Genomic DNA, 25,677 nt, shown 5'->3' on the forward strand with positions numbered 1-25,677 from the left:
CTGTTAATCCCAGTCAGGCAGCTCAGCCTGGGGATAATTTGTGTGTCACTGAACTGGGTGACAGAGCCTTAAAGCAAGAAGCCTCTGATGTGCTGTTCCACATCTTTGAAACCTCTTCACTGAGAAATCCCCAAAGTTTTAATGTTAGAGGTGACACGGAGGTTTTCCTAGGTTGAAATTTGTGGCTTCAAACTGGATTTCATGCCGCAGTGTTTATTTTGGTGAGTGTGGAAAGGCTGCCTCGTGAGAGGTTTGCTGTGCATGGGCTCAGGAGCCCAATTAACTCTGCTTTAAATGTACAGCATCCACCTGGCCACAGGAGCAAACGTGGGAGCTGTTTAATAGAAATCTGTAAATCAGAATAGATGCACAGTTTGTGCTGAGGATTGCCAAGGGTCACCCCTCAGTGAAAGGGTTCTGGTTCTCTTGATGAGGAAAAGGTGTGTGCTGTAATTTCAGTTCCCTGGCAGGACAGAGGCCAGAGCAGGGTGAGCAGCCCCTTCCTTCTTTGGCACCTGAGGGGCAGCAAAGCTGGGTTTGCTGAGAAGGAGGGATTTTTGAGGGAAGGGGAGCATGTGGGAGTCATGTCCTGGCCTAAATCTGCTTGTTTGTAATTGTGTAATAACATGAAGACCAATCTGAAAATTGTCATTATGAGCTAAAAAGGGAGAAAATAGTCTGGTTAGTGGGATATCCCCCTATGAAATATTGATGCTTCACAGTTGTGCCTTCAAAACCAGTGTGGTGGAAGGGTAGTGGTGCTCCAGGGGACAGGTTTGCTCTGCCTGAGGTATGGATGCTGTGGACAAGTGTTTCCCATTTTTCTGGTGGGTGTGTGTGTTTGGTTTCTAACTTCCTGCCTGTTAAAAGTCATTGAAAGTCTCCCAAAGACACACCAAATTAATTTGTACTTTTCCTGCTAAAGCACTGGAGCTGCACTGCCAGCAAAGAGCTGTTTCTGCAGAATCCTCTCTATTATGGGTCTCTTTTGTTGCTGTAATGATCTGTGTGGAGTAATTACAAAAGCTTGTTTGTTTGAGTGACTCAAACCAGTACAACGAGATGAATCCTTCATCCCTGAAATGACAGTTTCCTGAATGTTTGGCTTAGGAGGAGCTGCACAGGGAAAATGTGCCTTGTGCTGCTGGTGTGACAGAGATGCTCTGTGGTAAAATTGGAGGTGGCTTTCCAGAATGGCCTTGGTGTTCTGGTGTGATTTTTGTGTGTGCTCTTCCTCTGCAGATTATCTCGATAATGGCAATAATAAAATGGCAATCCAGCAAGCAGATAAACTGCTCAAAAAGCACAAGGACCTTCACTGTGCCAAGGTGAGTGGGACTGGGGGCACTGAGATCATTCTGAGTCTCAGGGTGTTCCACTGTCCCTTTCTCTGGGAGCTTCCACAGTGATTTCTGAGCCCTCTGGAATATCTGTGTTCCAGCCCACGTGTATCTTGTTTGTCTGAAATGCACTAATAGGAACTGGAATGTTATTTCCACCTGGGCTGATTGTCAGCACCACTCCAGGTGACCTTGGCAGGTGGGCTGGGATTTAAAATGCCTCTTGGAGTCCTGGGGTTGGGATACCCATCTGCAGGAGTTTGGATCAAAACATCTCCTTGGGAGGAAATGTCTGAGGAAAACATCACAAGGTGTCCCAGAGGAGCTGGGGATGCCCCTGGAATTGTTCAAGGCCAGTTTGGAGCAGCTTGGTCCATAGAAATGTCCCTGCTCATGCCAAGGTATGGAGCTGGATGATTTTAAGGTCCCTTCCAACCCAAAGCACTCCAGGATTCCATGACTTTGGAGGCATTTGCTCTTTTGCTTGTTCACCACCTTCCTTGCTGTGGCCCTGTTGAGGGAAAGGGTTTCTGTTCCTCCCTTTCCTGAACGTGTGACTCTCTGCTTTTCTCATTTCCCTGGGGGTTTCCCTCTGCAGTTCACTCCACTTCTACATTTTGAAAGCTTCCCAAGCTGCAGAGAGTGTCATTGACCTGAATCTCATTTATGTCACTTCTCTCTGGCCCTTAGTGAAAGAAAACTAAGGAAAATTGCCAGGACAGGTCAGTTTGCAGCCTCCAGGTAGAGAAAACCATGTGGTGATGCCTCGGGGCAACCTCAACATTTATTAAGAAGTCAGATCCCCTCTTTGATGCTGTTGCATTTGGGAGTTTTCCTCTTCAGCCATATGGATTAAAAATAAATCCTGGAGTTCTGCAGAGGGAATGAGGTGGTTGGGCTGCTCCCAGCAGGAGTGAGAGGGTTTCCAGATGCAAACTGTGTCTCTGAGAGCTGCCTGTGTTGTGTCCACAGGTGCTGAAGGCCATTGGCTTGCAGAGGACTGGCAAGCAGGATGAAGCCTATGCCCTGGCACAAGAAGTAGCAGCACTTGAACCCACAGATGATAATTCCTTGCAAGCACTGACCATTCTCTACCGGGAAATGCACAGACGTGAGTTTGTTCCTCTCCCAGAAATCTCTGTTTGTGTTCTTCCAGAAGGTTTGTGCCCCACAGTTTGGGGGGAAGTGTGTAAAATCCAGGATTTGTGTATGTGAGAGTCTGTTGAGAGACTCAGAATTGAAGTGATGCCTGTTGTAATGCCTGTAAGGCTGGAGTGATCTTCATAAAGCAAAAAAATCCTCATTTGAATTTCTTATGAACACGATTGTGTGGCAGGTCATGTTGAAATGATCCAGCAGCCTGGGAGTTCACTTTTGTTAGTGAAACTGCTGGGATTTGTTGTCAGTAGAGTGGCAGAGATGACAAATCCCACAGGGTGTGATGAAAGTGGTGAAAAGCAGGAGGGAAATCCTGTGACCTCCCAGTTTGGCCACATCAGCTCTGTCAGGTTCCTCGCAGTGATTTGTATTTTCAAAATACTGAATCATCAGTGTTGGAGTGATGGAGGAAAATTTCCTGTGCTTTTCTGAAAGATGCCAGACCTCTGTCCTGCTTTTCTGCAGCTTGAACAGTTGTTGTTTCTGGCAGCTTCTTGGGGAGTGTGGTGTGGTGGTACCAGTGTTTATTGTGGAGTTTGGTGGGGGGTACCACCAAATTTATTGTTGAACTGCTGGAGAAACTGTCAAGGGGTGAAACAGCTTCAGAAAGGGGTGTTTGCATCAGTCTGCAGAAGAGAGTTGCTTACATTCTCCCACTTGATTTCTTTGATGTGTGTGTTTGTGGAGTTAAAACATCATTTGTTGAGTAATACCAACATTTTTTGTGTATTTCTGACTTTAGCACAAACCCCTGTGAATGACAAGAGCCTCTCTGTGATTGTTAACAACTTCCATTAAGCTGAGTTTTGTAACTTTTAGCTCTGTAACTCAGGAACTGGTGGGTGTGAAGCACTTCCACTTTTGGTCCTGCAAGAAAATTGTAATTAGATGTTTTCTGTATTTGTGTCAGGGATGTGTGAATTGCATGAAAGACAAATTACATTTGTTTTTCTGTTTCTACTCTGAGCTACAATTGTTTGTGTAAGAAAAAAAGAACATGGAAGGATGAAAATGTAAGAAAGTTTTGCATGTTGTACTGTCAGATGTATTTTGTCATGATAGACCCATTATTAAAAAGTGTAGTGTGAAACAATTGTTTAGAGTTCTGATACAGGCAGTTGGGAAATAGCAGGGTATGATTAATATAAGTTAACCTGTGATAAGAACAATTAATTTGCTGTTAGGCTCTGAAAGTGTTTGTTTTGATACATGATTCACATGGAGCAGATTTCTGCCAGCAGGAGAAGCCTTCATTCATTTTAATGCTCAAAAATAGGGAAAAACCTACTTTAAAAGTAGACCTAAAATTCTGCTGAGCACTTCAGTTGCTGCTGTTGAACTCTTATTTTGATTGAAGTCTATTTTGAGGTTTATTTAGAGTTTTTTAAGCACTTCCTTCCTTCGCCTGATGCTTGCAGTGCCTGGGGGACAGAGCAACATTTTGGGGGCTGATAAATGCAATTAGATGCTGTTCAGAGCATCCCTGGTGCTCTTTAAGGAGCTGTGCTTTAAAATACTCCCAAGTTGGTCTTAACTCTAGCATCTGGTCTTGGTTTAGCTGAGCTGGTGACTAAACTTTACGAGGCAGCTGTGAAGAAGGTCCCCAACAGTGAAGAGTATCACTCCCACCTCTTCATGGCCTATGCCAGGGTTGGAGAGTACAAGAAAATGCAACAGGTATGACCAAAATGTTGTGTTCTGGCTGGTTTAAAATGTATTTTTCTCTGTTTTTTATTCTCATTTATGTGTTATGAGTAATCTTCCACAAAAGCTAAGCTGGGTTAATGCAGAGGTTAAATTCTTGGCTGGTTTTTACAGAAAGGTTTGAACCTTAATTTTTGGAGGTGGGTTGTCTGAGACAAAAGTTTGGTTAACTTAAGGCTGTGTCTTTTACTGATCTGTGGTTTTGTAGTTACAGTACAAAATAAAGGAATTCTGGAATAGGCACATCCAGGAGCAGCTTCTGATCCTTGTTTTCACATTTGATTCTGGCCTCAGTTCTCTGTTAACTTCAGAAGATAAATCCTCTCCATGCTCTTTCTGAGTATCTTAAATACAACTTGTATTGAAGTCATTCAGTGAAGAAAAGCTAAAAAGCACTTGAAATATCCCCTCTCAGTTGGCAGCACAGTGTCACACTGGTTGGTTTTCATTTCATCCCTTCCAAATGAGGTGCCTGGAGAATGCCTGTAAATGGAAGATGATTTTCAAGGCCTGTGTGCTCACTCTTCTGTGTAAAAAAGCACAGAGAGCCAAGAAATAAGTGCTAAACTCCCTCTTGTTTCTGCTGTGACAGGTTTGGCTTAAATGGCTAAAAAGGAGTTATGGTGTACCTGAAATGAGAAACCTCATGATACAACCCAAACTTCAGATGTGATAGATCACAATCATGAGTGGAGAAAATGCCACAGATAACAATAATTAACGTTTATGTGACTTTTGTATGTCTGAAGTGACATAAAAATGTGGAGCTCATTAAATTACTTTCAATATCAATTGAATCAAGTCATCATTATCAATATCACATTGTCAGAGTGGGATGTTGGCCTGTGCTTTTGGATTTAGGGATGTGAAGAGTGTTTGGTGGTGACTGATTAGGGAATGAAAATAAACCCCAGTGTCCTGTGCTCTGGGTTACTCCAGCTGAAGATCCTGGAAAATGCCAGCTGCAGTCAGGGAATTGGGACAAAAGTCCACCTGTGGAGGTAGACTATTGTGTGTAGTTTCTTGAAATTAATTACAGATTTTGTGGGGATAAAAGTCTTGTCCTTTACGTACAGGCACTGTGAGGGAAATGTGGGAATGGCTGTTAATGTGCTAGGGAAAATTGTGAATTCTTTGGCTCTGCTTTGATTCAACCAAATTCCCTGCTCAGCCTTTGCTCCCCCTGCTTTGCACGTGGAGCTGACCCCAAAGTTGGGGGTGTCAGTGGGGGTGAAGGGCAGTTCCTGGAGGCAGGTGTGGGTTTGCTGTGTCCTGCAGCCCTGGAGAAACCCCCTCATTCCCAAAGAGCAAATCTGCTTCCTCCTGGAGTTCCAGTTCAAGCTGTCAGCTGTGTAGGCAGTCAGTGCTTGCTGGTGTTCTTGCCAGACCTCCACAGAGTCCTTGGAAACATTTCCAGCCTCTGTTTTCCTCAGGGATGTGTGTTAGGAGGGAAGAGCTCACGAGTGGGGAAAATCCTCCCATGTGCAAATCCCCTCCATCATTGCTGCCCATCACGAGATCTGAGCAATAAATCTATTTCAGGGATGATGAAACTTGTGTTTTCTGTTTTTCAGGCTGGAATGGCACTTTATAAGATTGTTCCCAAAAATCCATATTATTTTTGGTCTGTGATGAGCCTGATCATGCAGGTGTGTGCAATATTGGGTTTGACTGGGTTAGTTTTGTTTTTTGGGGGTTTTTTTTCTGACTGCAGTGCAGATGCAGAAATATTCTGAGGGAAAACATGATGATTTTGGGTAAAATGTGTGTTTGAGCTGTTTCTATGTGGTGCTGGGAGAAAGACTGAGCCCTCCTTAAGCAGCATGATTGTTGTGGTCCAAAATAAACTGAGGTGTTTTTATAATCCAATTTAACTGTTACCTTACCACCTTTGTACACCTTGAATCATTCTCTCATCTGCACTAATATCCACCTGTCCTTTTGGCAGAGATAATGAATAAATCCTCAGCTATCTGCAGTTTCTCAGTCAGAATTGTTCCTCTTTAATGAGGTTATAAAAGCTCTTGGAGGGAACAAATGAGAGCTCTGGAATTAGCAGCAAGTCTGCAGGAATAGGCACAGATCAGCTGTGCTGCTGCTGGTTGAGGCAGCACATTTGGGCACTAAAAATCAGACAAAAAATCAAACAAAAATAAGCTTGGAGGGTTTTAATCACATCCTCTAAAATCCTGTGCCGTGCAAAACACAAAAATGTTCTGGCTCCATGTTTTCACCACAAGGTTTGTGTGCTCAGACATGCGGGGCTCTGGTTAATCTGATCAAAAATGAGCTTTTCTGTGCAGCAGAAATTTTATTGCTGCCTTTTCCCAGAGCAGTTGCACTCTCAGGTCACAGATGGCAGCTCCAAACAGGTGGCTGGGGGGATTGGAACACCTGGGTTGGGTTTTTTTCCTGTTTTAAAGTGAAAAGAGCAGTGAGTGAGACATCACAGAACATTGCTGAGCTGTTACAATAATCTCTCTCTTCCTCAGTCTATCTCAGCACAGGATGAAAACCTCTCCAAGACAATGTTCTTGCCACTTGCTGAAAGAATGGTGGAAAAAATGGTGAAAGAGGACAAGATTGAAGCTGAGGCTGAAGTAAGGCTTGGTTTGAGCTTTGTTGAGACAAGGAATGCATTGTTAAGGGAACTTGATTACCTTGGAAAACTTAAAATAATGAATAATGTTTTGGAATTAAATGTGAATGTAGGGGACAGAGGGAAAACCAAAAGCAGGGGGTTAGGAGGGCCTCAAAATCCTGTGGCTGAGGCAGTTTTTGGTGTTTGATTTTACTGATAAAGTGCTTCGCTCTCTGGGAGGCCCCAGGAAAAACCTGAGGACTAAGAATGGAAAACAAGACCTAAATTTGAGTATTACACCCTTTGGGATACTAAAGATAGCTTTGCAGGCCTGGTATCCCCCATTTTCTCTTTTGGCACACCTGGGTATGTTCTTCCTGGCAAATTTCATTGCAGTCTAACCTTTCTTTTAAGGTGGAGCTGTACTACATGATCCTGGAACGTCTGGAGAAGTACAAGGAAGCCTTAGATGTTGTGAGGGGAAAACTTGGAGGTAATTTATTCTGTAATAAATCAGAGCTGTGTGGAGAATACAACAGTTCCCCTTCACTTCAGACTTGTCCACTGCTTCCAAAAAAAATTTTAGGAAGCCTGACTTAGCACCAGTTTTACCTGAATGTAAACTCTGGAGGTGTTTGTGCAACCTGGTTTTACCTACTTTGTCTATGGTATTTAAGCACCACTCAGGGCTGAGCTTTGCAGTGGTAAATTGGGAACATGTTCTTGGTTGTAGCTGCCATCTTCAAAACTGAAAAGTCTTCAATATCTGCATTTTAGAGGAGTTTAACTGAAGATTAAAATGTGCTTGGAATTGGGATGTGGAGGTTTCCATGGGATGTCTTCCTGAGGACTGCTGCTGTGTTGGACCTGGTGGTTTGGTGCTGGGCTGGAATAAGAAGGTTTAAGCAGGGCTGAGCTGAGCTGTCCATGTTTTTTGCTGCAGAGAAGCTGACGAGTGAGCTGCAGAGCCGGGAGAACAAGTGCATGGCCATGTACAAGAAGCTGCACAGGTGGCCCGAGTGCAACGCGCTGGCCAGGAGGCTGCTGCTCAAAAAGTGAGAGGGGATTCCTGCAGTCCTGCAAAAGAGATGGAACAAAAACCCCTGCTTGTTTGGGAATGGCCTTGTTTGGTGGCTTTTGTGGTTAAAATAGGAGAATATTGGGAAGGTTTTCCAAAGATTGCACTCGGAAGCCAGGCATGGGGAAGGTCACAGGGAGAGGCAGGGTCAGGACTGGAGTTGCTCCTTTTTTCAGGCAGAATTTGGCAACACATTAATGCAATAAAAGGTTGTTTACCTCCTTATCTCTAAATTCTGTGCTGATTGTGTAGCTCTGACTTTGCAGTTCTCATCCTGTCCATGATTTACATTATATTTTCTACATCTAAATTTCTCCCATTTGGCCAGACTTCATTGTGGGAAATGTATTTAATGCTTGGAGCAGATGCATCAGGAGACAGAACATTCCAGTGTGATCAAATGTGTCTCAGAGCTGTCAGGAGAGATGTGGTGTTTGCTTTTGAATTTAGCTGTGCTCTCATCTTAGAGATAAGTTAAATGGAGAAGAGAAACTTCTGCCTTCACGTTTTTGGGGATGTTGCTGAGCTCAGACTGGAATGTGAATTTTGGGAGGAGAGTTCATAGCTTGCCTCACTTTTGAATTGAAATGGTTTTGCTTAATATGTTTCCAGAAATTCAGGATGATGGTGTTCCTAAGATGTGAGACCTTTTCAAGGGGAAAAATTTTATGGTTGCCATTGGGTTTTTTCTATAATATGGTTATGTGTTATTCCTTAATTCAGCTTTGGCAAGACATGTACTTTCAGCTGTTAATTGTTTTGGCAATTCCCTAAATTTTGTCCTGTGCCTGATTTTTGTTTCAGCTCAGATGATTGGCAGTTTTATATAACTTACTTTGATTCAGTGTTTCAACTCATTGATGAATCCTGGACGCCTCCAGCAGAGGAAGAGCAGTAAGTTGAGAATTTTGCTGTGGATTTGTTTTCCTTTTGTGCTATAGCAAATTGTTTGGGTTCATATATTCAATATTAGAGTTCTTGATGTCAGAGCCCAAATGATGTGTTTTCCCTGCTTTGTTTTGTGTGTTTTCCCTGTTTTATCTGGAATAGTTATGGAAGTAGTTTGTCCATTATAGAACTCTCCCAACTCACGTTTTCTGTGGTGACTGAGTTGCAGAATCCATCATTTCCCTGTCTGGGAGCGTGCTGTGTGTGTGATACCAGTGAGACCTCTCCAAGAACCTTTTGTCTGTGTGCTTGCAGCTCTCTGGAGGGGGAGGTGCACTGCTCCATCGAGCAGGCTGTGACTTTCATCGAGGAGAGGATAGCAGAGGAGTCCAGGAGCCCGCGGCCGCTGCGGGGGCCGTACCTGGCCAAGCTGGAGCTGATCCGGCGCCTGCGCCGCCGCGGCTGCAACGATGAGCACAAACTGGGTAAGAGCCCTGCTGGGGGGAGTTCAGCTCTGCACAGGGAGACAGAGCACAGACCTGCTGCTAAACCACTGAGGTAAACACAGGTTTCAGTAGGAAAAGATAACGTCTTGTTCTGTGTGTAAAGGATTTTAAAAGCATTGGAAGATGAGCTTTGAAGAAAGGAAGGTATTTCCTGATTACTCCAGGGCTTGGAAAAGGAGGTTTTCAAAAGGACCTCAGGGATTTAGGAGCATCCAGTCACTGACACTCTATTCCTAATGGAAAGTCTTGCTGTTAGTTCTGCAGTCTCTGGGTGGGTTTTGATTTTTGATTTAAGTTTTCATGGCAAAAAGCCAGGTTTTGCTTTTTAAAAACCTGCATCAAAAATGGCATTTAGGGAATGAATGAATGAAAGGGAATATGATTAGAGCAACATCTGTGCTATTTCCTAATTCCGTTTGTTTTTCCATCCCAAAAGAAGCTGTGGTGAGATAAGTGGAGGCTGCATGTGCCTGCCTGGAGTCTGAGCTCTTATCTGCTGAAGGAGCTTGAATGAAGCTCTTGGGTTTTTTTTTAATGTGTCCTTGGTTACCAGAGACATTGAGGCTCTGTTAAAATCTGCAGTACTGCAGCTCTCTGCCTTCTAAATCACTCTGTAATCTTGAAGGGGAGAAAAAGAAAGACTGAACAAAGATTTCTCACAGTGATTCTACAGATTTCACTTCTACTGGAGGGTGTTAAAAAGGTAACCTGCCTTTTTTCTAGGTGATCCAGAAGAACTAATGTTCCAGTACTTCAAAAAATTTGGGGACAAGCCCTGCTGTTTTACTGATCTCAAAGTGTTTGTGGATCTCCTTCCACCCAGCCAGTATACAAAGGTAAGGAAGTAATCAAGAAGTGGTGGCAGGAACTGCAGTGGTTGTTTGCACTCTGCTCCCTTTATCTTAAAATACCTGTGGATCATATTAAAAGACTGGAAACATCAAATTTTTACTTTCTGCTTGAAATTCAGAGAACTCTTTGTGCTGTAAAAAATATCATGAACATCTGAACACTTGAGAAGTTTCATTCCAAGGATTTTTTACTGGAGGTTTAAAGCTAAGTTTGATCTTGCAGAGTCTCAGATCTGGTATTCCTTTGGCTTTTTTATTCCCATTTTTCTGGGTGTCAGGATGCTTTGAGGTTAAAAATTCTGTTTGATGGGAAGAAGCTGCCCCCTCATCCCATGCAGGGATGTCACAGATGCTTTGCTTGGCTCTGGCAGTGCCCAAGGGACACACTGACCCTAGTGCAGGGGTCATGCAGGCACCATGGCAGCTTTTTCCAGAATCTCTTTCTGAAACAACTCTCTGGAAAAGAGAGTTTCTCTGAAAAGCCCATTTGTGCAGAGTCATGAGCAGCCTGGAGTGACTTCAGCAGCTGGGAATTCTGTCACTCACCCCAGTGTTTGTCTGAGCCATTGTGTCCAGGGATCAGTGCTGGGGAGGGCAGAGAATCTGGGATCAGCCAGAGCCTGGGGATAAAATGTTGGTAAACAAAGTGTAGTTATCAAGGTTCTCTGGTTTATTGAAGTATTTTTTGACTCCTGATGCAAGCTGTGCCCACAGCCCCCCTGCTGATGGGAGTGGTGGCTCTGGCAGGGGTGCATGTTGGTGATGTTTTATGTTTAAAGGTTGTTTTTAGTCCACTGGCAAGAGATGTGGCCAGCAGGATATTGAACTCCTAGTCCTGGAAATGGTGATTCCATTGTAAGGGAACCCTGAAGTACTGAACAGGTTTCATCCTAACTTTCCAGGGAACAAATTCAAAACCAAGAGTGGAAAAATTATATATAATAATAGTTCACACTTCAGTTTTGTCACAACTCTGACTTCAAAATGTACTGAACAGGTTTCATCCTAACTTTCCAGGGAACAAATTCAAAACCAAGAGTGGAAAAATTATATATATATCAGTTTTGTCACAACTCTGACTTCAAAACTCTCTGTCTGGCCTTAAAACTGCTGCTGATTTACTGAATATATTCTGGAATATATGTTGTGTCACACTGATGTATTGGGTGGTTTTCTGGTTGTCCCTGAAGCAGCATCTGCAGCAGTTTAGTTTGGTCAAGGACACGAGGAGCTGAGGAGGTCCTGAGGTGCTGATGAGTTTTGACATGAGAGTTCCACTTCAGTAGCTGAGGTCATGATCTTGCTGGGCCACTGACATGTGAGATAGTCCAGAAATAATGGTCACAACACCAGCCTTGGCTTCCCAGAGGTGTAAATTGGACAGCAGAGCCAATGATGTGGTTGACCTTGCTCAGCTTGGCAGAGTTTCAGACTGAAAAGATCTGTCAACACAGCATTCATCAAATTCTTTGGGAAAACTGGAATTGTGTGTGTTGTGCTTGGTGCTGCTCCTGAGCTTTTTGCCTCAGGCTTGCATTTGATGCAGTTCTTCTGCATCAATACCAAATGTAGTAAAACCAAATCCATTGGCTTTAACTCAGGTTTCACTTTGCAGACAGTGTTGGGTTTTAGAGCAAGAAGCTGCTGCCCAGCCCTGTGTGCTGTAAGGAGTCTTTTGTCTCCCATTAAAACTACACAGTGAGAAGCTGCATTTCTTACAGCTTAATTCCAAAAAGAAGTCATTAATCAGTGTTGATGACCTCACTGAGAACTGCACATTGCTTCAGAGCTGAGGGAAAATGTAACAGTGCAAAACCATCATTGCCTGGAAGTGTGCTGGGAAGCCTGTCAGTAACTAATTATTTTAATTGCATCTCTTATTACCACGAGTGTTAACAGGTGCTTGAACTCCCTGGTGTATCAATGAATTGGAAACCTGCCTCTGATTTTTCTTCCCTCCATCTGTTTGATGAAGCTTGATAAAACCCCAAGCAAGTAAAAAAAATACTGAGCAACTCAAAAAAAAATCTCGAAGGCTGCTCTTGAACCACGGATTCAGTGTGACACCAACATGGGTGTTAGCACCTTGCCTTTTTTTGCTTTGATTGGAGGGAGGAGATGCTGCTTCCCCATGGTTTGGTGCAGCCCTGCAGCCTTTGCCCCGGGTTTCTCTTGCAGTTCATCCGGCAGCTGCTGGACGTGATCCCGCTGGCGGCGGCGGCCGACAACGAGGTGGCTCTGCCAGGTGACATCAAGGCCCTGCAGCAGCACCTGTGTGTGGTGCAGCTCTCCAGGCTGCTGGGCATCTACCACGCCATGGAGAAGAAGCAGAAGCTGGCAGTGGTGCGGGAGCTGATGCTGAGATACCGCCACGGGTTGGAGTTTGGTGAGGAAAATCTGTAACGCTGATAAAAAATTGCTTTCTCCTCTCTGATTCTACCCTTCACCTTCCCTGAATTGTGGTTCCTTTTATTTTTTTCTTTTCAGCCATGTATCTTAAAGATAAATACGTCTTTTCTGTTGTCTGTTTGTACTTTGCAAGATTGTCTCTGCTTTTAAGCAAAGCCAGGTTTTCTCACTGAAGTGCATAGGACACATTTGTGGTCAAGAGTTATTAATTTGTAAATCTTGCAGCTCTGGGAGTCAGTTCTTCTTCCAGCAGATGTCAATGTTTGAAGTGCCCCAAAGGCCACTCAGTGATGTGTGAAGTTGTTTGGATTTTAAGACAATTCTGATTTTATAAATTAAAATGTGGTGCTCTCTGATGGTGGTGCCACTCAATAACCCTGACTGTGAGATCAGCTGGCAGCAATTAGTAATTAATTTTAGTAATTCAAGGGTAACTGGTTTTTTTCTCTTTTTAGGGAAATCTTGTTTGAAAACTGAATTGCAGTTTTCAGACTATTACTGCCTGCTTGCAGTTCACCTGCTGCTTGATCTGTGGCTGGAAGGTATGTTCCCAAAATTGTGCCTTGCTCCAGTATCTCTGTGGGGGCTGGGAAAGGGAGACTGAGGCCAGTGAGTGCCTGGCATGGTTTGTTAGGCCTGGAGCTTTCTGGGTTGGTTGTTGGTTTTTTTTGCAATATGAGATATTTCAGGAGTCCCTCTGATGAGCTGGTCTTTGCCCTGAATCTCACTGATCTCTATAAACAGATTTAATTTTTCTGATTAATTCATTTTTTCTCTCCCTTTGCATGAGTTCTGCTCACAACTCATTTCTGATACCAGGAGTGTTTTGAGAATGTTTCTTTCTCTTCCTGACATACTTTGTCTTTTGGATCCCTTGTTTCTAGACTTGTTGGGACCTGTTCCCTGAATTAAATTTGCCTGTACTCCACCCCTGCTCCTTGTGTTAGTCTCTTAATCCCACAGTGTCCAGTGCTGGGTGTCCACGTGTGTATTCCTGCCCTTCCATGTGGTTATCTGTTACACCCTTGTCTTTCCCAAGGAAGATTTGGTCTTTAACCTGACCAAATCCATGGTCAGGTTTCTGGCAGGAAGGTGCATGGGGGCTCTTGAATTCCTGCCTCTTCTGCAGTGTTCAAGCTGGAATTCCCAAACAGCCCAGGATTCCTCAGGAAAGGTCACTTTGCCTGCAGTATGCTCTGTGCAGATGTGATCTAGATATTCCCTGGGAGGGCTTATTCCCCCAGCATTCCCTCAGGGAGCAGCTGGAGTGCTGGAGCAGGTGTTATTTGGGCACACTGAAATGCCTGGCACGCTGTGAGCCTTGCGTAATGCAGGCAGAGGGAATGGTGCCAGCGCCTGTCCCTGCTCACACCTGCCTGTGCTGTGTCTGTCACCAGGTGAAGAGGCAGCTGTGTGGCAGTGCCTGACTCTCTTGGAGGAGGGGCTGTCTCACAGTCCCTCCAATGCTCAGTTTAAGCTGCTGCTCATCCGGATCTACTGCAGGCTCGGCGCCTTCGAGCCCGTCTCGGAGCTCTACTCCAGCCTGGACGCCAAGCACATCCAGCACGACACCATCGGGTGGGTGGTACATACTGAGAATAATCACTGCTGCTGGCCCTGTCCTGCCAGCTGCAGCACCCTCTGCCCCCCAGAACTCAGCACATTGTCACGTTTTCATGTGCTGTTGTGCAGAAGTGTTGGGGTTTTTGGGAGGCACGGCCGCTGCATGCTCCCCGTTTCTCTTGGGTATCTTCCCCCATGTGATTTTGATCTGTGTTGGATTTTTTAGAGTATTAATTAGTCTGAAGGAAATTGGTGAAATGTCTGGCTGGCTGCCAGTCAGAGCTTGGTGTTCCAGCTTGGGAACACCAGTGAAAGCCAACACACCCTGGTGTGATTGGGGGTCTCTCACTGAGCAGCTCTTACACCCTTAACTTGAAGAAAGAACTCCAAGCCCTCACATACTGCTTTTAAAAAATTGAGGATTCATTCCACTAAAAGCCTGAACTTGCCTGTTAATGCTGTTAAATGTCCAGATGTCTCCTGTGCAGCTGCTTGCCAGGGCAGTGGCTGACGTTTGCCTCGTGCTCTTTGTTGCAGTTATCTCCTGACACGCTACGCCGGCTCCCTGGGCCACTACGCTGCTGCTTCCCAATCCTGCAACTTTGCACTCAGGTTTTTCCACTCCAACCAGAAAGATGTAAGTTGAAAGAAACCTCCTCCATGACCTTGTCACACAGCAAAGTGTCTTAGAGAAGCTTTAGGGCTTTAGAGAAGCCCTGTGCAAGGCTTGTGCAAATGCAGTGGTTTAAGACATGACAAAGAGCAGTAGTAGGTGCAGCTTTGTGGTAAAAGTTGTCTCAACCTGCATTTCCTACTACAAGGATTGTGAGTTGCTGTTACATGAGGTTTTGCTTCAGCTTCCTTCCTTTTAAAGCCAGTTTTAATGCTCCTCATAGAGCAGGTATGATTTGTTTTAAATTAATGTTTGTGATTTTATGCAATAATTGAAGTGGAATGTCCTGTGGAAATAAGTGCTGGTGTCATAAATTTGGCATTTTGGAAAGTAAGACAGCAGCCAGTCAGGATGGGGATGGCACATGATGAATCCTTTATGTTACAGTCACTGGAGCTGGGTGTTGTCAGTGGTTGGTGAGGGGTGCACTTCACTTTAAAGGGCCCATCCCATTCTGAGGAGTAGGAATATTTCCTGTGCATTTGTATTTTACACCCTGGGTGGGCACTGTTGAGAGGTAGGTGAAGATTATTTTTACTTGCTAAGAAACAAAGGTGCAATCCAGTTTTGGATCTGCCAGTCAGCCACTGGCTAAGCTGGCTCCAGAGGCTCTGCAGTCACACCATTTGCTTTCCCACTATCCCAGCAATAGATAAAAACACAGGAATTGTCTGTACTGAGTAAAGATTCTCACACAGAAGTCAGTGAGAAGAGCAGCCTGCTCTGTTAGCAGCCCATGTGGTTCCTGTGTACAGGATTCCCATGGCCATTTCCCTGTGCCTGGAGTGTTGGTGCCCAGTTCCTGGGAGCTGTGTCTGACACAGAGGTTTTCCTGAGGGATACACATGGATTGTTCAATGGGATGGGGGCTCACTCTGCTCTGCATCTCTCACTTGCTCATTTTTTTTCCTACTTGCTAAGAAGCTTTGAATTCCTGGGAGTGAAGCCCTGGATCCAGACACTTTTTTTTTTTCTTTACTGAGGTGTAACTTTTCAGTCTTGTTTAAAAGTTATTTGGTGGATGTTAATGAAAAACATCCCTGGAAGCAACTGTCTGAATGAAACCCACTACTTCAGGGTGCCAGGTAGAAAAGAGAACTGAAAAAACTTCTGGATGTGATTCCTCTGCTTGGGAACACTGTGTTGTAAAGCATCAAGAAATCATCTTTCCATGGAAAACAATCTGAAGTAATTGAGGTGTGGTTCCCTTGGGAGCAGGTTTTTCTCTGTGTTATGAATGATGGAGGTGCTTGTGGCAGAGAAGAGTTGGATGTCTCCAGTGGCTGTTGGCAGGAAAACACAACTCGTGTTCCAGAAATCCCAAAAAGGTGTTGCCTTGCTGCTACACCTCCAAAACATATTGGGATTTCAAGAGGCCAGCAGTGGTGCAGCAGGAGGACAGAATTCCATGTGACAAGATGAGGATGGGATTCTGGAACCACTCACATCATACCTTGGAGATGGTGTGCAGCCAAAGGAGCACGAGCTGATGTTGCTCTCAGGTCTCCAAATCTCTCCTCCTCTGGACACTTGCAGTGGTTGTCTCCTCAAGATCCTTTTGATGGGAAATGCCTCAAAAGCTGTTCTTGCAACCAGGAATTGCAGGAGGTGAAAATTCAGTTCAGGCTGCTGTTCCCTGAGGATGGTGGTGTGACAAGAGTGGGGATGAAGAAGGATTCCTTGCCATAAAACATGTCACAAGGTCAGGATCTGCTCCCAGATTTCAGAACAGATTTCTGTGCTGCTGTGGTTCTGCTGGGGCTGCCCCTTTATGCTCAGGGTGCCTGGAGCAGCTCCCACTCAAGCCCCACAACCACATCTGAAGTGTTAAAAGGTGTTTGTCCTTTAAAAGTTCCCTTTTTACAGATTTCTGGTGCTGCCTGCTCTTCCCTAGGTTGATGCTGAGATTAGCTGGAATGTCACAGCACAGAGCTGTGTGTGGGACTCTGCCTGGAGCAGGAAGTGTGGGATGTAAATGAAGTCTGGCATAAAAATAGAGCTCCTGAATCAGACTTCTTGCTTTGGAGAAATCCGTTCTCCTGACTTGCTGAACTTCCCAGCCTGATGTGAATCCTGTGTCAGAGTGATCCCATGAGTAACAGCCATGTAGGCTGTGTGCAATCCTGCCACTATTCCTGCTCTGGGAGAGGATGCCAAGGACAGGGAGGAGAGAGAAGGCAGCATTGCTATATTTGGCCAAAACTAAAAAGGCAACTTTGTTATCCTCCTCAAGATAGTCCTCCTTCAGCTATGCAGAATCACCAGTAATCTCTCTGATTTTCTTGTGTCCATCCATCTTTAATCTCTCCAGATACTGCAGGCAAACCACTCCAACGTGTCCTGGGGGGATTTAAAAACCACGTGGATGCAGTTGAATTAGAGCCCATAGCCCAGGCCCTGACAGTCACCTCTGCAAGGCTGTTGATCAGAGGGTATGTTGTTGGATATTTGGCATATTTTTTTCATTCAGCGCAAATAACCAAATTATTTAGGGAAAAAAAAATAAAGACAGCTCCCTAGAGGACATTTCTTGGTTTGAAGGGGAAAAAAAAAGAGTTTTGGATCTGTGAGTGTTCCCTTCTGGTCTCTCAGAGCCTTCCAGATTGGTTGAGCCTGTTAGGATCATACAGAATTCAGTTAAGCAGAAGCCTTTTTTGGTGCCTTTCATCTTCAGTGCAGTTCAGAAGAAAACAGTTGATTTGCCAGAACTTCTCAGTTGTGGAGTAATTCTGATGTAAAAACTCAGCTATCACTCATGGCTGGGAACAGAAATAGTTCACTCTGTGTCTACAGTTAGATATTTTCATTAAAACACTGCTTGTCTGGAGCTCCTTCATCATAAAAATCTCTTTTTTTGGAGATTGCTTGGACTGAAGTGAAATACTGGCTGCCTGTCTTGTATTGCTGCATTTCATCAGAGGGAAAGCAAAATATCCCATGGACCCTGAGAGTTTCCTTTGGTGTTTGTGTTGTGCCATGTACCCACTGTGTGATACTGTATTTAAAACTCTAATAAAAAAGAGAAACAAAAAATGTGTGAGTAATTTTTTTTTTAATCTATGTTGTGGTGATATGTGATGCACATCCAAGTCAGTTCCAGAAAATCTGGGCTATATTTCTTTTGCCTGGAATTATTTCTCACAATGAAATGATGATTTAATGATTTGAATCACACATCTAAAAGGAAAAGGAAGGAAAAAAAGCATTGCAAAAGCATCTCTTCCCCGTGAAGTATTTCTCATTGTGGTGACAACAACGTGATGCTTCGTGTTGGTTTGGTTGTTAAACCTCACTGCCCATGGAGCATGTGGGCATTCCCAATTCAAAGCAGCAAAACTGCTCAGGTGACTTGGAGAAGCAGAAGCACAAACTCCTGCCAGGGATTGAGGATCTGCCGGGTCCTGCACCTCTGGGCTGATAAAAAACGCAGTTCCTTGGCAGTGACCTTGCTGCTAATTTGGGCAGTCACTAAGGGAGCTGTGTGTGTGTTGCAGACCTCAGAATACATCATCCAGGCCTACAAGTACGGGGCGTTCGAGAAGATCCCGGAGTTCATCGCCTTCAGGAACAGGCTGAACTCTTCCCTCCACTTCGCGCAGGTGCGCACCGAGCGCATGTTGTTGGACCTCTTACTTGAAGCAAACATGTGAGTACAGCTCCTGCCATGGCAAAACTGGGAGTGGGCCAGGAGGGGCCTTGGGGAGTTGCACCTGCAGAAAGCTCAGAGCTGCAGCTCTGCTCCTAAAGCTTTATTCTGATTTTAGTGGTCTTGGGTTGCACTGAGGAGGTTTAAAAAAAATTCCTTTGTGGGAAGAGTTGTCGGGTATTGAACAGGCTGTCCAGGGAAGCAGTGGAGTCACCATGCCTGGAAGTGTTCAGAAAACGTGTGGGAGGGCACTGAGGCCATGGTTTAGTTGTGACCATGGTGGCAGTGCTGCATTGGTGATCCTTAAAGGACTTTTCCAACTTTGGGGATTCTGTGGTTCTGATTTGCTGTCCCTTCACATCCTTGTCAGTGCCTTGTGTGTCACATTCCTGTCAGTGGGAAGAGCTGAGCAGTGCACAGAACGTGATCTGTGAGTGAGCTGCTTTCCCTTTGCAGTGATCAGATGTTTGATTTAGGTTTGTTCTTACCTACAGATCAACCAGTTTAGAAGAAAGTATAAAGTCCATGAGTCTGAGCCCAGAGGAGGATGACATTCCATGGAAAGACCTGCGTGACAACAGAGACCTGACAGTCCTGTTTAGCTGGGATCCAAAAGACAGGTGAGTAGAAATATCCTCAACTCACACATAGCACAGAAATTCCTTCCAGGGCAATTCCCATATTTCAGTGTTCCTTGGGCTGGCTGACTTAAGCACCATCCACCACATCTGGCAGTGCTGCTCTGTTAGATATTAATTTTCCTGAATATCTGACCACTCCTTCCTCATACAGAACTGGGGAGCTTTGTGTAGGCTTTTGTGCCTGGAGCATTTGCCTGAAAGCTTTGGTGCCTTTGTCTAGGGACATTTCTGAGGAGCATCGGAAGCTCTCCCTGGAGGAGGAGACGCTGTGGCTGCGGATCCGCTCTTTGACCTTGAGGCTGGTGAGCGGACTCCCAGCCCTTGGTCACACCATCCAACCAAAGAACTCTGAAAAGACTGCAGAGAACGGGGTCTCATCCAAGATTGACACCATCCGAGCCCTGCTGCAGCAGCTGGAAGCGGCGGTGGATTCAGGGAAGAAGTTTCTAGAACAAAAAATCCAGGTACCTGTAAGGCAAAAGCTCTCCCCAAGTGTTGACTGTGAATGCATCGTGCAGGCTGCAGAGTGCATTTAACTGCCCCTGGGTTTGTGGTGTGTGACTGACTGGGAGATGTGCCAGGCACTGGGTGGGATGAGGAAAAGCTGCAACACCTTTATCTTTTTCTTTGCTTCTTGCCTAGTATCCTGTCCTTGGCCCTCCTCCTACCCGAATGGCTGGCTTCTTCAGCAATGGCAGCTGTCAGTGCCAGACTAGCTTGTTTTATCTTGTTAGTGATATTTATGAACTAGATACCAATGGCTTAGGTAAGTGTTTGGGGCAGGGGTTTGACCACATTGCCTGGTGTGTGGTGGGAGGGAGCCACATGTCTCTGTTTAGTCTGAAAACTGCTGGGCGTTGGAGGATGTGGACTCAAAACTGTTACTTGTGTGTTAATTTTCTGTCTGAAACTAAATTATCTGAGAGCCAGTGCCTTCATTTAGTGTTTTATGTAAGTCTTTTTCTACAGTATATGGTGCTGTAATACTGGCTCCTCTTTGAAAGCAGTTGCATTTACTTTTGAGTACTGACACTAAATTGCATTTAAATGCCTCTTGAACTTCGGGAAGCAGAAAATAAGAGAAGTTTGTAGCTTATAATTTTTAATTTCTTATTTTTTTTTCAGAAGATTCAGCAGAAATCCAGGAAAGAATAGGGAATAGTTTCAAGTCTTTAGTAGAACGACTGACAGGTAAATGGTAACTCCAGAACAGCCACTGAGGCAGAGCTTCCTGGCTGTCTGAGGATGGCTGTGGAGTGTCTGCAGGGATGGGCTGTGGTGATGCATCTGCAGACCCTGTGAAAGCTTGAGAACAAGGCTGGGATTGCCCTTGGCTTGTGTGTTGGAACTGCTGCATGCTCAGAACGTGCTGTGCCCTTCAGTGCATTTATCTCCCAGCCTGGGCAGCTTCTTCTCCTGGTGCTTGGGCCAGGGGGGCTCATCAGGGGTGTGGAAATGTTTGTAATGAGCCAGAACTCAGAGGAGATGGAGAGGACTCGGTGGTCAGTGCCCTGACAGTTCTGCACACTACGCTCAGATAGCTGGTGTAAGGAAAATGCACATTGGAGATGATCTCCTTCCTCCTCAAGTAAAGCTTTTCTTTTTTCTTTTCAGAATTGTTCAATAAATGTAAAGGTGATTTGATTGAAGTCAGAGATGGCACCTTGAAAACTCATCCAAACCTGTTAGAAAACTTAGTCTTCTTTGTTGAGGTATTTTTTTTTTCCTTTGGAAACTAGAAATTTGGGAGTGCTGTGGGGTAGAAGTGTTGGGACTGAAACACAGTGCAAGTTTGATCTCAGACAATCGAGAGAACTCGTGAGGGATTTTGTTGCATATTTTAATTATGCTGAGTTTTACCAGGAACACTTAAATGAGTTGAGAAGCCTCCTGTAAATGCAAGTTAGAACATATTTTTACCTTTCTTCCAGACGATCTCCATTGCCCTGTGGGTATCGAGTTACTGTGACAGTGTCCTCCGACCCTTTAAATCCAACCTGCAAAAAAAGAAGAAGAAAAAAAAAGAAAGCAGTGTAGCAATGGTACAAACAATATTTCTTTCTCTCTTCCCCCACCCCTAATCACAGCTTATTTATTCTGAAAGAAAAATCAGGGTAGATAACATAAACTGGTTTTCATAAACTTGTGGAGGTTGATGTGGGTAACTTGGGGGTAATTCTTGCTGTTTAAAATCAGTGACGTGTCATATCTGTGACATCATGTGACAATTTTTTAATGAGAAATACAGTTTAGAGTGTCATTGACCTTCCTGCCTGGAATGTACCACAGTAAACTTGTCAGCTGGGAGTGTTTATCTGAGTAGCTAAATTATAGCTTAGCACTGGTGGGAAGAAGAGAATTATATATTACAAAGTGAGTTATATAAAATGGACATTAATCTGTGTTTATAAATTCAAGACCTGTGTTTGTTTTTGTAGCCACCTGTATTTACCCATTTCCTGGATTATGTAACTGAACTCCAGACATTAACTTCCAATGTAATAGATCATATCAAAGGGCTTGAAATCATTCTGACTGCACTAAAACTTGAAGAGCTGTCCCTCAAGGACACTCTGCATTTACAGGTAAGAGATTCCCTCTGCAAACACCATGGTCCTCAGGAATTTCCTTTTGGTTTTTGAGATATTGGAGGAAGTTTAAAAGGGGGATTTAAACAATTGCTGTGGAGTGAGTGATTTCTCTTTTGCACTTTGCAGGAAGAAAAAAAGTTTACAAAGACTGTGCAAGGGAAGGTCCAGAGCAGTTACCATCACTCAGTTCAGGAAATTGGAGAGCTGCTGAAAAAGAGACTTGATACCATTAAAAAACTAAAGATTTGAGCAATGCATCCCTGACAGACTCCACAGGGGAGTGACACCAGAGTCCCAGACAGAAGCAACATCCACTCTACCATCACCTAAATCCAGAATTTCCTCATAATGCATGAAGGACTTAAAATCATGAAACAATTTTTTTAGGTATTACAGATGTATTGAGCTGATTTAAATTATTGTACATAAAAGAAGCAGGGACCCTTCCTGGGGTTTGACCACTTTTTATACATGTTCATAAGCATATTGCAACAGGAGAAAAGTCACTTTCTTCCCTTTTTGATCTCTAGAACCAACTGGAGATGGTCTTTAGAAGCAGCAATAGCAATCCAGTGTAAAGCATCTATCTCCAAGGATATTTTCATCACCATACAGTGTTCATAACTTTTGTATGGTCCTTGCCTTAGAAATGCAGGAATTGTAGATGTCCACGTTCAGCCACCTCTGATGAACTGAGCCTGGCTTGGAGCTGCCTGTTTTGTCTGCAAAGCACCTGGTCCTGCTGACAGAGTTCCATGTGTTGGTCCATCAGGGAGAGGTGAGGCCTCCGTGGTGGGCTGGGAATCATCCGGAGCTGGGGCAGGATCCTCCAGGGAGGAGGTGTCTGTGCACAACTCGGGAAAACTGCAAATGTGATGAGGAGCAAACTTCAGAGAGAAAGAGATGGGAATGGGTGTTTCAGCAAAAAAAAAGACAAAAAGAGAGACCTTGTAAATAATGGCTGCAGTGAAGTGTGACACTGCGCTGGTATCATGTCAGTTTAATGTCAAACAGCAACGTCATGACTTTTAAAAAGTGTATTTAGATTACTGAAACTTTAAGACTTCAATATTTTAATAGAAATGGAATCCTATTGGCTTTGGTTTTAAGTTGGCAGAGGTAACTTTTGCTTCTGCTGTGGTCTGAGGCTGAGATCCTTTTTGTACCTGTCTGCTTGCTTTTTGCAGTTGAACTTTGATTATCCAAGCACTGGCCCATGACACTTTCTGTTAGAAAGTGTGACCATATCATCTGCTCCCACAGAATCTGTATTTCTGCTGGGTTTTTTCATGTTCAAAGAGCAATGCAGCCTAAAATTGATAGGCAAAAAAATGAAGTTCATGTACCTGCAATACAAGGGACAGGTCAGACCCAACAGATTCCTCATCTCTTGGTTTAGAGCTACAGGTATCCAAGTCTAGATTTAAAGTTTGAAGAGAGCTTGACTGCCTTTGTCATCTCCTCTGTTTTGTTAGTAATGCTAGAATGTTGATGAGAGTATTTTTTTAATAAATCCCCTGTATTAAAAAAAGAAGTCCCATAGCTGCTCTTGCTGGATTTAGTTTGGCTTTGCCCCATCCTGAAAGGGAAAGAAGAAGAATGTCTGCAGGTTGTCAAATTGTAAAGGATGTCCTGATGGTTGAATCACAATGTCTGGTAAGTGCTCTGGGCTGGAGGAATACCAAAATGTGTTAAGTCTGTTTTATAGTAATACTTTTACTGAAAAAAAAAAGAAAAAGAAAAAAGAAGAAGAAAAACCCCAAATACAACTGTCATGTTGTATAGAAATACCATTTTTGAAAGGAGAGTGTGCTCCTTAAATGAAAGCAAGGCTGGTGGCTGGAGGTGGTGCTGTCAGGTGTGTGGGGTGAGTGAAAACCACCCCAGTGCTGGGGTGGGGCAGTTCAGAACAGCCCTGAGCCAGAAACAGGCACTGCCCTTCCCAGTCAGGGGACACCGTGGCATTGCTGCTGTCCCTGTCCCCTCCCTCCCACAAACTCCAGAGGGCTTTGCACAAACACAGCAAAGGTGACACAGGGGACAGTCCCAGGGCTGATCCAGGCTGGAGTTTCCTGCCACTGCTGCTACACCAGGTTGAACTCAGTCGTATCAATAAGCAATGGTGACAGTGTAAGAGAGGTTTAGGGTTAAGAGAACCAAGCATTTAAAATCCTCCTGTGTGCCTGAAAGCAGAAGCTGGGTTAAAAAAAGGTTTCCTGCATCCCTTGAAAGCAGAACTGAAACTGGAGGGGACTGATGTCATCTGAGGCAGGGGCTGGGACAGGATGGAGCCATGGCTCTCTCACTTCCAGCACAGGGAATTCTGGCTGTTCTCAGTGCCAGCTGCTGTTCTCTTGCCACTTGCAGCCACTGGGAGTGACAGCCTGTCAAACACAGAATTTGGGGTTCCTCAGTGGTTTCTAAAAGCAGAGGCTGTCTCTTCCCAAGCTGTAGTTTCTCTAGGAGGAAACAGTGTACAAAAATGACTCCGTACTCACTGACTGGGGGCTTGGTTGAGGGAGAGTTTCTCTCCCCCTATAAATTGTGTACAGTTAAATATATTATATATTTCTTACAAAAGAGCATTTCCCCTCCAGAATATGTCCAACACGGACCTGGCAAGAAATTCAAGATATAACCCATTGCTGCTGTTCCCCTTTTTTCCACTCTTAGAATTTGTTTTTGTTTCGGATTTTCTTTGGGTGATGAATTGAAAAACATACCTAGAAGAAGCTACCAAGACTACTGTTTACAGACTGAAAAATTACTGCTTTTATACTACTGGGATCATGAGCCACGATCCTTTTACAAATTTCCTCAACTCCTCTTGGCTTAAAATCAGTTTCTGATGTAGATAAAGGTTGGAAATCTACCCTGCTTTGTCTACACACAGGACAAACTGTACAATGCTTGTTTGTGTTGTCCATCATTTTTGTACTTTTTAACTGTTCAAAAATTGCATTTATATTTTGCAATCCTTGATAATCATGACTTTATTTTAACGGCTAGTAAACTTAGGGATTTTTTTTGTTGTATTTGCAGCCTTATCTGAACTTTCTCTTCCTTGATTATTGTTAATTTATGACTGTAGGAGATATGTATGCCTCAGCCTTCTACGGACTTAAGTGACACAGCTGCAACTGAACTGCTTTAAACTGGATGGGTTTATAATTTATATAAAAGTCAGTTTCGTTACAAATCAGTATTGCTGCCTCATTTTTCTGCCTGCACGGTCTGGATGTGATCAAAGTGCCTGTCTGCACTGTCTTTGTAAGCTCCGTGGTGAAGCCAGATTATGCTGGTGCAGGACAAGCAGATCCTGCAAAGAGGAAGGATGGAAAAAGAGGGAAAATGCTCATTGTTTTCCAGCTGGGGATTAGGTGCGGAATGATGTCTGCTGGGGGAGGGAGCGTGGACGGCTCAGTGCTTTACTTGATGAGCTGTCAGTCTGTCTTTCTGCAGTGCTTGCTTGCTTTTCATCCGGTCTCTCCGTGATAAGGACACGTTGTGTGCAAGTGCGGGCTGGCAGTGCCTGAAATCTCCCCGGCAGCACAAAAACCTCTCCTTGAGAGGGCTGTGGGCCCTCCAAATGTGCACTCCATCCCTGCTGCCCTGCGCAGCCCGATCCTCCCTCCTGCCCTTTCGCTGCCTTCAGCCGCTCTGGAATTGCTGCTGGCAGCCGCTCCTTGTCCTTATTTCACCGGCACCAGCAGCGGTGCTGTCCGGGGGGCTGGTGCTGCCCGGTCCCCGCCCGCCCCGAGCGCTGCCGCTCCCCCGGTGGCCCCGGGGCCGCGGCCGGCAGCCAATCGGCGCGGTCCAAGTGGAGCCGAGCCGCGGGGTCCGGCCCGGCGGTACCGGCGGTACCGGCGCGGGGAGGTGCGGCCGCAGCCGCCGCTCCTCGGCCGGGGCTGCGCTGTCTGTGCCGCTGAGGGAGGGCAGCACCGTGCGGGGATACAGCCGGGGCCACGGGCGTGTGCTGCTTGGGTGGTTTCACTTGTTCATCAAACAGCAACAGGCTTTTTTTTTCACCTTTTTTTTATTTCCCTTC

General features: G+C 44.8%; 1 protein-coding gene across 1 annotated transcript; it reads left to right on the plus strand.

The window, feature by feature from the left end:
- The first annotated feature begins 480 nt into the window (after window positions 1-480).
- NAA25 (N-alpha-acetyltransferase 25, NatB auxiliary subunit) lies at window positions 481-24,828 on the plus strand. Its single transcript, XM_039724352.1, has 23 exons — window positions 481-1,328; window positions 2,313-2,451; window positions 4,057-4,175; window positions 5,777-5,851; window positions 6,695-6,802; window positions 7,198-7,276; window positions 7,727-7,838; window positions 8,666-8,755; window positions 9,065-9,234; window positions 9,979-10,091; window positions 12,285-12,492; window positions 12,971-13,057; window positions 13,913-14,093; window positions 14,616-14,715; window positions 18,246-18,397; window positions 18,892-19,017; window positions 19,259-19,502; window positions 19,681-19,804; window positions 20,164-20,229; window positions 20,653-20,750; window positions 20,970-21,080; window positions 21,477-21,623; window positions 21,756-24,828. The coding sequence occupies exons 1-23, from the start codon at window positions 1,194-1,196 to the stop codon at window positions 21,876-21,878; spliced, it is 2,907 nt and encodes a 968-aa protein (XP_039580286.1). The 5' UTR covers window positions 481-1,193; the 3' UTR covers window positions 21,879-24,828.
- Window positions 24,829-25,677: the final 849 nt, after the last annotated feature.

Source organism: Passer montanus, unplaced genomic scaffold (genome assembly GCF_014805655.1).
Source record: "Passer montanus isolate IOZ18808 unplaced genomic scaffold, ASM1480565v1 scaffold53, whole genome shotgun sequence".
NCBI classification, from domain to species: Eukaryota; Metazoa; Chordata; class Aves; order Passeriformes; family Passeridae; genus Passer; species Passer montanus.